Genomic DNA, 13524 nt, shown 5'->3' on the forward strand with positions numbered 1-13524 from the left:
CATGCAGAGTCTTAGCTCCTCGGTTCCCATGTGAACGCAGTCAGCCCGGAAAATCAGAGTCCCGTGTAAGGCCCTGATTGGCCCGGATGATTGGGCCGCAGGGGAGAAGGGAAGCTAAAGCCACGCTACTCGCAATTTTCAGAAAATCTCTGGAATCAGTCTCGTCTTACAATTAGCTCACCAGCGATCCTGGCCAGGCCGCGAATCGGCCCACCACGCCGCGCCGTGTCTAAACGCACTCCGCGCGGAAGCCGCGTGTAGGTTTGAGAGAGTTTCGAGTGTGGTTCTGATGGTGTTCTGATTCTTTCTGTTCTTAGTGTGATGAGTCTATCGAAAGTATAGAATAAAAGTGTCGTCGAAATTGTCAAGAAGTGTAGTTCGTTTTGTCACTGTGCCCTACCTACTTTTCACTTCGAGGAGCAGCGGAAGGCTCCTCGCCCCTTTTTCCCCAAAAATTCATACTTCCGCTCAGCAGCAGCATTTTGTACTAGAAATGGTAAAGAGTCAAAGGGTTCCAAATATTTCTCATCCAATTTAGGTTCCTTTTCCCACTTTTCATCATCCCGTGGTAAGATGTCATTTGCCCTTAGAAACCGCACTCTCTCTGCATTTGGTAGCCTACTAGCTTCAATTCGTTTTAGGGTCATTTTTTTAATCTTTCCGAAATGCTCCTCTGTCCTCTCGTCCTGAGCAACGTTACAAAACTGCCAAAAAAGGTACACTCCAATCAATTCCTTTATTCTGCCGATTTGAAGGGTTTTGTCGTCAAGAGTAGGTAAGAAACCGGCAAATTCTGGATACTTCATAATTTTAGGAAGGACCTTGTCCAGATGCCGACAAGCAGAGTCAAAATGTTTACGATCCAATTTCATGTGGTGGAATCTTAAGTACTGAGGAAACATCATTATTAATTTTTTATGCGTGATCTTGTTAAAAAAGTTATATTGCTCTTGTGTCGGAAAATCCTCGAACCACGGGGAAGGTAATGCAGCATCCTCTATATAGTATTTTTTTTCAAGATGAACAATATCTATATATTGGTTGTTCCGACACTGCTTTATGACCGTATCGTAATCCGTGTAATCCTTCATGGCACAATCGACTAGCATTCGAAGTTCAAGATGAAATCGCGAGGGAGAAGTGCCATTGAAGTGAGCAGCGCGGATGAGCTTCTCCTCAAGACGTACTGGATCGAAATTAAACTCATAAAAGACGGGGTCCAGTTCATCTCCCAGATTTGGTGAGTGGTAGTCTCGATAATTATTGTAGGGCACCTTCTCACCATTCAAAGTCCTTACGAGATAAGGGTCTTCAAGGGTCTTTGAATCACCTAAGAAAACCATGCAGAAGATTAAAATAAAAGGGAACACTGAAAATTGAGTTTCTGTGCATACCGCACCACCGTGGGAAAAATAGAACTTTATTCTAGTGCGGGGCGTGAATGAACTATTATCGATATTTCCTCCATTTGAAGCTGGGTACAGAATTGATTGTTAGGCCTTGTCTCCACGGGCCGTTTCACGGAATTTGTCTCAGGGAGAAATACTAATTACGAGGTCGGGAAAAATATTGAGTTAATCAATATTTATCCCAGTACCAAGTATGGTCTTTGTGCCCCTAGGACCAACTGAGAGAAGAAGAAGAAGTGCAGAGCGAACTATACGACATTTTGTCAGTTACTCCACTGTTCAAGTTTGTTTAGTTAAAATAATGTGTCCAATTGTCAATCGTGTTCAATTATTATTTTAATCCCGATTAAACACTTGATTTTTACTAACTTACCCTCCCTCGCAAACTTGTCGCAGGAGTGTATGAGCGGCCTATGAGCCCCGTCCCGTGGAGACGGTAACTGGGAAAAATCCCAGAAGTTTCATTCCTGCGACTCGAACTTGGGACAAATCCCATGAAAACGTCCCGTGGAGACAAGGCTTTAAGGTGTCCGTTGCGAGCACCTGTTTATCGATCCTTTTCCATGGGTTTACATGGTATAGATCAATCGATATATCGCAAAACACGCCACGACACCGATTAATTCCGAGTTGGAACCTGATGAGTAAATATTGTACGTGAATGGTGAAACTAGAAAAACTTTTTGCGACTTCTTGAAGATTCCCGCTCCTTGATTCAGGAAAAAAATATGGACCTGATTATTTTGTGCGAAACTCTTTTCTTATCAACGAAAATTCTCGAAAAGACAAACTTAAGACGACATGCGATTTTTAGCATCAATGATGACGGATCGACCTTCAAAAGGGAAAACGTTTTAAAAATATTTAATGTTACAAATCGATATGTGAATGTTTTTTGACAGTGGAGAGGCGTGAATGATCGATCATCGATATTTCTCCATTTGAAGCTATGAAAAAGAATCGATTTTTACGATGCTCGTTGCGAACACCCTGTTTATCGATCCTTTTCGATAGGTTTAAATGACAGATCAATCGATACATCGTAACGCCACGCCACTGTTTTTTAGCTCGATCATCTAGTAAGGCTTATCTGAGATCAGGTTTTCATATGGGGAAGTTTTAATCGAATGCAGGTTGATTATTGAAATTGATGAACAAAACGATAGACAAAGAGAACAAAGAGAAAATTGAGCGCTCCTGTTGGTGGACAAAAGAAGTATGCCAGAGAATACATTTACCAACGGAATCCCACGAGAGACCCTACAGCTATAGTCTGTCCCAGATACGAAGAGCCCTGGAAAATCAGAGTAATTAGCACTATTTGGCGGGTTGGGGTGCCTCGACCCTCGTCACCTGTCATCTCGTCGCCTCTCACATGCGTCGCACAGAGGGCCACAAGTCACCTCGAGGCAACGCATACTCCCTTCGCATTTTTCCGCGGTGGTTTTCCCCGAGGTCCAGGAGCGGATTCCCGGCGTAAGACGCCACCGCGCCGCGGAGCTCATAACCAACCCTCTGTACGGTGCGGGGTTTGCTCGGTGATTAGTCGGGCACAATAGAACGAACGATACCTCGCTTCTACATAGTGCAAATTATTCTGATTTTCCAGGGCTCTTCGTATCTGGGACAGACTATAGTCAATCATCCTCTCCCTCTGTCTGTAACAACCACCCGTTCAATATATAAGACAGCTCCATTTTCGCTTTGTACTTTTCCTCTCTGGAGAATTTGCACACGCAAATATCGCTTCATCTAAAAGTGCCTGATGAGCTGAGTTTGCAGTATTTTTCATAATTTTTTTCTGACATGGGAAACTGGAGAAAAGTTGATGTAAAAGTGAGAAAATACGCCGCCTTATGACGTCATCTGGCGGCATTTCCCATTTAAACACATGTACTTGAGCAGAATCGGTTATTTTGTCATATCTCCTCTAACAATAGCTCAATTTATAAATCAAGGGTATCTTCGTGTTCAGTTCACTCAGTAGATTCCCCTTAAACACGAAATTCATCAAATTTCTGATCCTCGCAAATTCTCCTTTGTCCAGATTGTCTGCGTCTTTCACTATCGACATGACACTCTCGAGCTGTGAATTAAGAGAGCCAAGTATGCGTTTCCAACGTCAATCGCAATAAGTTTGAACATAAAAAAACGCAATGTTCTTTGGAACTTACTTGTAGCCAGGAATAATGTCAAGAAGACAGCCGAGGCAAGGAAGTTGTGCGATATCAAATTGACTTGCAGGCTTTTTCGTGGGAGGCTCACGCACCATGCTGAAGATCCTACCATTGAGATTCAATCCGGGAAGTAATTCTACTCTGAAGTTTCAAACGAAAAACATATTTTAGGCTTAAATAGTGCTTGACTTAAAAAAAAGGAAAGCAATGTATATAATCTTGGTTGCTGCATGCACGGAGAAAAAACAAGCAGGAAGCTCCAACGCATTGGCGTCGGAGAGCGGCTCTGGGGGCAGTAGTTGTAGTCAAGAATGAGGGCCTAGACACATTTTGTCATTGATGTACAATCCGACAACTGTCGATTCATGTTTTGTAACTTAGCAGATTTACGTAGCCGGTGTATAAATGTGTATTGGGCTTTGATATGGCGAATACATGGCATTATCACTTGTTGTATACTTTTAATTTTGAAAGCTCTTTGGAGGTCCGCTTCCTAAAAAATCTCTGGTTGATAAGTCGTTTAGCGAGGCTGCAAAAAATTTGCATTTTTATATCTGAAAGTGTAGGTATTGGTTTTTTGTATAATTGTTTTTTTGGATTGCTGGAAAAGTAACGCATACTTCTATAATTTAGGACTGAGTCAGGGAAATATAAGGTTCGTTAAATAGTAAATATTCCTAGTACCGTGTGACACTATTGTTAACGAAAAGTTTTTGCAACTTGTCAAAGAGGTTGTTGAATGATCTTCGAATAACTTTTGATGAGCTAGAGGTAATGGTTCTATCTGCAGCTCGTGGACTTCTGTACGATATTGTCCAGAATCATCTAAATTTTCAAAAAGTGTCCGCTTGTTCGATACCCAATTTGCTCATTCATGCATACAAGGAGAAGCGCATGAAAGCTTTAGCAGACATTTTGGAGATGAATCAAGAATTAGATGAAGAATTTATGACTTAAATCACGGCACCTTAATCACGGGATGACCTTAATTACGGCAACTATTTATTGTCCATGAGATGCAGATGGTTCCATTTCCCTAGCTCATCAAAAGGTATTCGAAGATCAATTTCATCAGCCACCCGTACGAACCACGTTTCTAGTGACCCGTACTTGCTTCGCACGTATGAAACATACAATCAGAGAAAACAGAATTCATCTTACAATAATCAATAATCAGTAGGACATGAATCGTTGCGATGTATAATACGACATTATAATGCGGCATTACTATTGTAATTCATTTTAATGTTTAGGGGCATTATAAATCATTATTGCCACGTCGGAATGAAATGTTGTAGACTGAATTGAAAAGCATGTTGGCAAAATTTATTATAAAAATAGTATAACATGTAGGTACATAACATAAAGGTAATACAAATTAAATGATTAGAGCGTGTATATTTCATTACATTATAGGTATATTACAATCATTTTTGTCATTGTTGGAAATTTTGATAGTTTGAATTTTGATAGTTGATAGTTGATAGTTTGAGAGTTGAAAATTTGGTTATTTTATTTAGTTAAGGTGATTCGATAGACGCCATATTTTGTGTCAGAATGGCATGCGACATTTCCATCAATTGGTTCCATTTTTTCATTTACTCATCATTTTTCTCCAATTTTAAGTTTCGCAATTCTGTTTTCAGGAGACTAAAGCACTCACTTATCAATTTGTATATTTATATTGAGTTAAGGGTAGAGACGTATTCCTCACCGGAATTGAGGAATGGAGGTGTTACAGTAAGTCCGGCATTAGGTTCCATTTCGACATCAGCGACGATCAACGCTGCGATACTGGAAGCCAGTCTTCCGATATTAAATCCCTAGCGGGGAAGAAAAAAAATGCCTAGATTTCGCTAAAAATCCCTAAATCCCCAGATTTGCTCAAATATACTTAAAAAATCCCTAGATTTTGCAAAAAGCGCCATTTTTTTATGAAGAATCATGATGTCATTCGATGTAGCGATTTGCAATATTTAAATCTGATTGGCTCGTTTGAATTTTGGCGCTCTCTGAAAGCAGTGCTAATCCAGACCAATAAAATGAAAGAATATTAGTTGATTTCTTATTATTAACAGGTTGAATGCAGTTGAATGTCAAGTACATCGAAGGACACAATCGTTTTAATTTCCGGCTTATTTGCGGGGAAAATAGTGTTGCCAAAAAGGCCTACAAAATATAGATGAAAAAATGTTTTCGATTGTCGAAGCTATAATTGAGGTTAAAAAGTTGATTTTTGGTAACTTTACCTCATCAAAAAAAAATCCCTAGATTTCCTGAAAAATCCCTAAATCCCTGGAAATTCCGGAAAATCCCTAAATCTAGGAATAAACCCTTAGACATCGGATGGCTGTTGGAAGCATTAGAGTCAACATTTGAAACGCTGCTGCAGAATTTGCCGGGAGTATAATCGAGTGTTGAAAGTCAGTAGAATTGAACAATGTAATAATTGCTTTCCGAAATAAGCGTTATAATAAAAAAACAACGAATCTGAACTGTTAATACTGGAACACACCTTCTGTAAATGTACCTTGCGAGAGATAAGTAAAAAAATAGATGTACTGGAGGAGAAGTGCTTCTCCACAGAGTTTGAAGAAGGAAAAAAAATGCCCAAATTTACTTACTTCAGCATTTTCGGCAAAATCACTGCAATTTCCGAACCTTTTTCTGGCCAGGGGCCAAAATTAAATGATTATGAAGGGCCACTTAGATGTTGTAGATAAAAATAGGACTGTTGAAAAAGTCGCCGTTTTCAATAAATATGTTCCCGGAATGGAAGAGTTAGGTTAAAAAATTTAGAGTTAAAAAATTCCCATGAGCCGAGTGCCGTAGGTTAAGGGCCCGTTCGCCAAAACTAATCGGAACTGTATGAATGAATTGCTCCTTTTAAAAATCAAAACAATATCGAATTGCGATATATTACACAGTTAAGATAGGGCTATGTCCTGTCGTAAGCGGCGACATACAGTCGATATCATTTCAATAATCGCCCCAATGGCCACGATAGTTGTTAGACGTTTACGGTTTCCCTGGTAACCTTTGTTTGCTATCAGCTGATATCGAGTAAATGACTAGGAAGCTCCAACCCAGTGGTTAAAGCTTCCTTAACCGCGAAAACTTTAAAATTCAAATTTTCAAATTTTGAACGTAAAGTACATTTTTTCCATCACGAGATAAAAGCACAAACAAGTTTTGAATTGTTGACTGTATCACCATGATTCCAAAAATACAATACACAACATAGCATTGACTAACAATAAAACAGTATGCAATAAAATAAAGTCATGACAAGGAACATAGCCGAAAATGGCGCCGATTCCCATCAACCAACGCGCGGTCTCTACAATGTAACATGCTGCATTGATACTCCCCAGCTGGGACCGTCCGGAATAGCAGCTCTAGTGCAAGCACCAGAGCCGCTAAAACTCGTGAGTGGGACCCGAAGTTTAGGTCATATGGATCTCTGAAGTTTTCAGATTGAGCATCTAAACACTTTAGGTCTAGCTGCCGAAGTTCGGATCATACATCTGAAACTTCAGTTCTTACATCTGAAGTACTTCGGTTCTCACATCTGAAGTACTTCAGATGTAAGAACTGAAGTTTCAGATGTATGATCCGAACTTCGGCAGCTAGACCTAAAGTGTTCAGATGCTCAATCTGAAAACTTCAGAGATCCATATGACTTAAACTTCGGGTCCCACGCACGAGTTTTTTTTTCTCCGTGTGCAGTCACGGGACTGTCCATAATTTATGTGACGTGACATTTCCGATTTTTTATACACCCCTTGTAACGCGATCGTAATGTTGGTCCAGCCCCCCCCCCCCTCCTACTTAAAAAAAAATCACGCAGCAATTGCCTCAATGCGCCCCCTTTATAATAATAAAGTGACGGGACTCCCTTTAATTATCTTTTGACACCTCAAAATGCTACTTTACAAATTCCATAATTTTGTCAGGTATGAAAAATATGATCCTTGTTTCCTTTTATTTCAGATCAAATAAAATGATGTTTTAAAACGCGACCAGTATCAGATATATGTGTTCACTTCATCTCAGTTTTGAGGTTGCAACGGGTGGCACGAGTCCTAGGATTTGCGCATATCTCATAATATAAAGCCCTGTGTACGGTTTACTATGCTTACAGGTCAAAATGAGGGAATAAGGAATTGAATAGCTGCACTCAAAAAACAAGTATGGGAAGAGTGACTTACCGGTCAAGTTATGGATCATGGAGTCATAAAATATAGTTCGTGGAGCCATGCTTATAGGTCCACGCCCAATAAAGTTTGGCTCAGAAAGCCATACTGTAGACGGTAAGGCACTTCGGTTAGAAATTATGGATCTCCGAGCCATTTTTTATGGGTCTCAGAGTCATACCTTTTTTGAGTGTGACTATTTTAAGGAAATTAATTTCTACAGAAAAAAGTGAATGGTTGAATGTAGATATTTTTACCAAGATCAACAAGTATGAGTATTTATTTCTAAGGAGGTCGCAATCAACTGATTTGAAAGCAAGTTAATAGCACAAAAGGCGGGAAATGACCCATATTCGATACTAGGCGTTGAATGAATTTTTGGCTCACGGCAGTGTGGAGTTCACATTCTAATTTTTGCTTGTATTCTGACCTGCTTGGTAAAGATTAACATAAACATAAATGAATGAAAAAATAAAACATAATAAAAAAACTCATAGACATTGGAGGTAAAATTACCACATCAAACATTTTCTCAAATCACTTTACATTGTCTCCCTTGGGGTACCTAAATGAGTACAGTAAAATATGGAGGTAACGGAAGGAACAGATTTATACAAAAAATGAATTTTTCCCAAAACTAATGCATTTTAAAAGAGTATTAGAAGTGAACTTACTGAAATAATTGGAGTTTCAACAACCTACAACAGCTTTATGTAAATATACTTATATACATTCTTATAAATACGTGTAACAGGGTATTAAACAGTATGCTTATACTGAAGCGTTGCAAGGAAATATTGAATAGGTCGCTCATTTAGGAAAGGGAGACAAGAAACTCAGCTGCAGGAGGGGGGCCGTGAGCAAGCAAAGGTCATAGAAATCATGTATAATTTGGACTGCGCTAAGCAGAAAGGAACTAAGCCGTATCAGATATTGCCAAATTTAATCGGGCAATTCAATTTTTACATGAAAACGGTTGTGCGGATGCGCGTGAAAATTTCAGTGAATTTTTTGCGTAGTACGAAGCAAATGCCTTTAAATTTTCGTGGGAATCCGCACAAACATTCTCTTGTAAAAAATTAAATCGCCCGGTCAAATTTGGCAATGACCGATGTGGCTTGGTTCCTGTCTGCTAAACGCGGTCCATTTGTTTGTGTCAGTGGCGTGGCGTGAATTGCGATGTATCGATTGTTATGCCACTTAAATCTATGTTAAAGAATCGATTATTTAGGTGTTCGGTGCGGACACCCTCTTTATCGATCCTTTTCCATAGGTTTAAAAGGCATAACAATCGATATATCGCAATTCACGCGTTATCTTCCTCCTAATTTATCAGAGCCTAGTGAGCTCCTTGCAGTGCCTCCTATCTCCAACGCGATGATACGGCACAACATGGATAGCCTAACATTTGAATTCCGCATTAATAAACGTTACATTGTGTTCACTAAAGTTCACAAAATGACCCTAAGATAAGATTTAATTATTTAATCGATTAGATTGTGAGTTAACGTGGCTGTTTTTTTATAGCTAAAATACGCAAAATAACGACCTAACTTCTATTTTGATATGGTGGCGGACAGACTCGCCTGTATAGTTACAATAGGAATGGCATAACCGAAACTCCGCTCGCATTGTTTCTCACTCATTCCGACCATTTCGCCTTCAATACCTAGATAGGCAATGTGAGCGGCTTGGGAGTACTAATAGTTGCTCAACGCATTCCGGCCAAGATCACTAGGTTATTGCTCATGGCTGCAGCGACCTGGCCCGACTAGTTCGCCTTCAATACCTCGATAGGCAATGTGAGTGGATCGGGAGTAGTAATAGTTGCTCAGGGTATTCTGGCCAAGATCACTCGGTTATTGTTCATAGCTGCAGCGACCTAGTTCGCCTTCAATACCTTGATAGGCAATGTGACCGGCTTGGAAGTAGTAATAGTTGCTCAGTGCATTCCGCCAAAGATCACTCGGTCATTGCTAATAGCTGCAGCGACCTGGTCCGACTGGTTCGCCTTCAATATCGCAATAGGCAATGTGAGTGGCTTGGGAGCAGTGATGGTTGCTTGCAGCCTTTCGGCCGCGTTCACTCGGTTTATTCATAGCTGTAGCGGTTTAATTCACTCTCATCTCTCATCGTTTCTCTTTCGCTAACACCAGTTCGCCTTCAATAACTCGTTCGGCAATATGAGCGGCTCGGGAGCAGTAATATAGTTACCTCGCAGTTTCACTGATATCAAGCATAGCATTAGGAGACTGATGCCACCTCCTTCTTTCAATGTTCAGCGCTCATTCCGATATAGTTGTCCTCGATGATTTTTCCAAGTAATATAAGAGACAGGGAACAAAAATTGAATTGCCCGATTAAATTTGGCAATAGCTGATGTGGCTTGGTTCCTTTCTGTTAAACGCGGTCCTACAATTAAAGCTGAAAGTATACGAGTGCAAAAATAAACCAATTCATTTGATTGATCCGATGTAATATTTACTATCAATCGAAGGCTCGTAACAATATTTTATCGAGAAAGAAGGAACGACTGGAATGTGTTGCTCAGCATAGGAAATGGGTCTTTTTTTTTTGCCAAAAGTTTCGATTGAAAGCGGTATTTTAGCGAAATGTATTCGACATCTCCATGTTCTACTACTCCCGCTCTATTTTCTATTAGATGAAAAGGACCCAGTGTTGCCAACTTGCGCTAATCGCCGCTGGAAATCGGGCAGCGGTGGCTATTATCGTTGCTCTTCTATCGTGTAGGCGCCAGTGGCGTGGCGTGAATTGCGATGTATCGACATTTATGCCATTTAAATCTATATTAAAGAATCGATTATTTAGGTGTTCGCTGCGAACACCCTGTTTATCGATCCTTTTCCCTAGGTTTCAAAGGCATAACAATCGATACATCGCAATTCACGCCACGCCACTGGTAGGCGCGTATCTCTATTTCTACATGAGCCTTGGAACGCATAGAGTTACACGGAGCTTAGGGCTCACATAGAAATTGAGGTACGCCCTTACGTCATAGGAGCGACGTTATGGGACACGCGACCCGAAATTGCACGCGCCAAAAGGCCACGCCGAGCGGTTAATCACGAGCAATCCAGTAAAACTCGAACACGGATGAGCTACTATCGGAGCAATGCTCTCATAGATTGCCAACTCGGTAGAAAAAAGTCAAATAAAAAAGCATTATTTAAGGGTTTTTTAATATTTTTCAAAAGTTTGGCAACAAGACGACCGGTGCATGCGGAAAAAATACGGAGATCTCGATGTTATGTAAAGACCGAATGATGCGATCCAGATCGTCCAATTCTCAGGCAGCCACTGTTGAATAATTAGAGGTTTTTGTGCCTCTCGATGGAGATTTCGGTGTTTGGAGAAAAAATTAAAACCCCCGAAAACTGTGACCAGAGATAGCGTGTGATCCAGTCTGACAAAAGGGCCTTGCAGTTGGAATGAAAGATGGTTGAATGTCTTGATCCGAAAACTGCCCCACTCGAAAAACAAGCAGTGAACTCCAACACAATGTGTTGATAAGGCGCGTCATTAACTCGCACACATCAACCCCTTTAGTTTTCATTTACAGAGATTTCAAAATAGGCAAACAGCACAACAAGACTGCGAGGTCAAAGACGCACCTTGACGAGACCGTGTATTGTGAAAGTAGAAAGCTATTCGATCGAATTTAAGTTTTTTGATCTGCCTCAAGCAAAATCTTATCAGATTCTTGAAGAAAAGTGCTACGGAATAATTTAAGCGAAGAAAAGAAAAATTCTGTCGAACTCCTAGAAGATAAAGTCGATTTAAAGGTATTTTGGGGCTAAAATACCCAAATCACCGGTAGTAAAAATCCCGTTATATTATTGAAAAGAAATTGACTCGATATAAATGCAATTGCATTAAATACGTCTTGATTTTGTTATTTTAAACGTCTTTCCATGCGAAGAAATTCAACCATGTCGTTGCTTTATTCATTCATGAATTGAAAGTAAGCAATCTACATCCCGAAAATCTACCGATTTGCCGTAAAAAATTGCAGAAACTTGATATAGCAGGTCGATGCACCCACTCGTTGAATTTACCAACCAATTTCGTGAGTGCAAATGTGTAAAGATCAATACGCTATAGTCATTTTGGGTGCATTTATTTTTCATGAAACAATAATAATTTCAATCCCGAAAAACCATCAATTTTCCCTATAAAATCGAAAAAATCAAAATATGTCGACTCCCCGACGTGAAAATTAGATTCTACGTGTGTAAATACTTATGTATCGATATGCTGAACAGAAACTATGTGTGGACACAGTCAGAAGCCCGCGGCAACATTAATTCAACAGAAAAACTGTAAAAATTAGATCGCCCGCCTCTCCTCGTTACTTACAACAAACCGTTCTTATACTCATCTCAAAATTTTTCTCAGAGCTTTGGGTTATTATCAGCTTCCATTTAAACTCCGGTTCGATGGCCGAATCGGCTGCCAAAAAAGCAAGCCACTGTTGAAGGGTTCTATGAGAAATTCGTGATATTATCGGCTCTCAGGAAATCACCCCATGGCTAAAATTGGTGGTATAAATGTTTAAGTGCTTAAAATAATCGTATCCAAGAAACTAAGGAATTAAACTACTATGGAGTCAATTTCTTTTTAATAACATAACGGGATTTACTACCGGTGATCTAGCTATTATAGCCCCAGAATACTTTTAAAGCGCCTTTGCGTTCCAGAATCTCGACGGAATTTTTTTTTTTTTTTTTTTTTTTTGGCTTAAACGATTGAAGAGACATTGTAGTTAAAAATATAAAGATTTTTCGATTTGGACGTATAAAAAATGTTTAACTCGTCCAGGCACACCGTGTATTGTATGGAGTACTGCTGTTATTCGACCGTTGTCTTCAGGTCAAAATTCTTACAAAGAAGCCCCTTGCAAGAGGCGAATTTTTTGTAATTTCTCCCAGTTTTTTCAGCGTTAGGTATATAATTGAATTGCTTGTCAAATTCTGAGGTCAATTATATTTCATTGTAATTTATACTTCCTTTTTTTCCCCCTTCATTTTATTTTTCGTATCGAGAAGTCGAGGTTTTGTTGATTTCTTCGGATTTCGATTACTGTAACGTAACTTCTCTTCTATTCGGCCGATTTTTATGAATGAGGTCTCTTTTTATTTGTGTTTTAACGGAGAGTAAGGAAAACATTGCTAAATACACGCGAAACAATTTTTTTTGAAAATTGGATGAATCCTAGCGTGACGGTGAAATGGTTAATGAAGCGTGAGTAATTGGGGTACGGGTATCGGCCGCGTTGGGACCCAAGACGGCCCAAGGCCCATTGTTCTTCGTGACGCCGACGCAGTGATCAGGAGCGTGGGGACGAGAGGGCTGAGTGGACTCCTGTATGAGCCACGTTTAGCAAATGGTCTAATGAGTCTCGAGGCTCATCACAGATTGCACTTACCACTATCCTACTGGCCCCGGCTATCAGAGCAAGGAGTACCAACTTTTGAAAAGCCTAACAGTGGTGTGGAGATCTGTCAAAGCAACGTTATGAACGAAACGGAAGAGTAAAATTCTCATTCCTAGAGTGTCGGCCTGGTCAGCCATCCTCGAATCAGTTCGCTTGCTTCCGCTTATATATGCATATTTTAAATCAGCGCGCCCTACTCTTAGGCTTTTTTTAAAAAAACCAAGTAACGTAGACTCTTGGTATTCACTGCACATAAACTAGCGAGCCCCAGAATGAGAAACAACTTT

The 13524-nt window shown here is 40.0% G+C and overlaps 1 protein-coding gene across 1 annotated transcript; it reads right to left on the reverse strand.

Annotated features, from left to right (window-relative positions):
- Window positions 1–407: 407 nt before the first annotated feature.
- Window positions 408–8617, reverse strand: LOC109036812 (uncharacterized). The gene is made up of 3 exons (XM_019051188.2): window positions 8457–8617; window positions 3584–3727; window positions 408–1330 (listed from the first exon to the last, which is right to left on the reverse strand). Exons 2-3 carry the CDS (start codon window positions 3696–3698, stop codon window positions 408–410), a joined length of 1038 nt encoding a protein of 345 aa, XP_018906733.2. The 5' UTR covers window positions 3699–3727; window positions 8457–8617.
- Window positions 8618–13524: the final 4907 nt, after the last annotated feature.

The sequence above is a fragment of the Bemisia tabaci genome, chromosome 6 (assembly GCF_918797505.1).
Source record: "Bemisia tabaci chromosome 6, PGI_BMITA_v3".
Taxonomy (NCBI): Eukaryota; Metazoa; Arthropoda; class Insecta; order Hemiptera; family Aleyrodidae; genus Bemisia; species Bemisia tabaci.

What these genes read in the sequence shown, in the direction of transcription:
- LOC109036812 (XM_019051188.2), bottom strand. Translation starts at nt 3,698, where the DNA reads ATGGTAGGATCTTCAGCATGGTGCGTGAGCCTCCCACGAAAAAGCCTG. An exon ending in GACATTATTCCTGGCTACAA is followed by an intron (nt 1,331 to 3,583) that starts GTAAGTTCCAAA and finishes TGGTTTTCTTAG; the next exon opens with GTGATTCAAAGACCCTTGAA.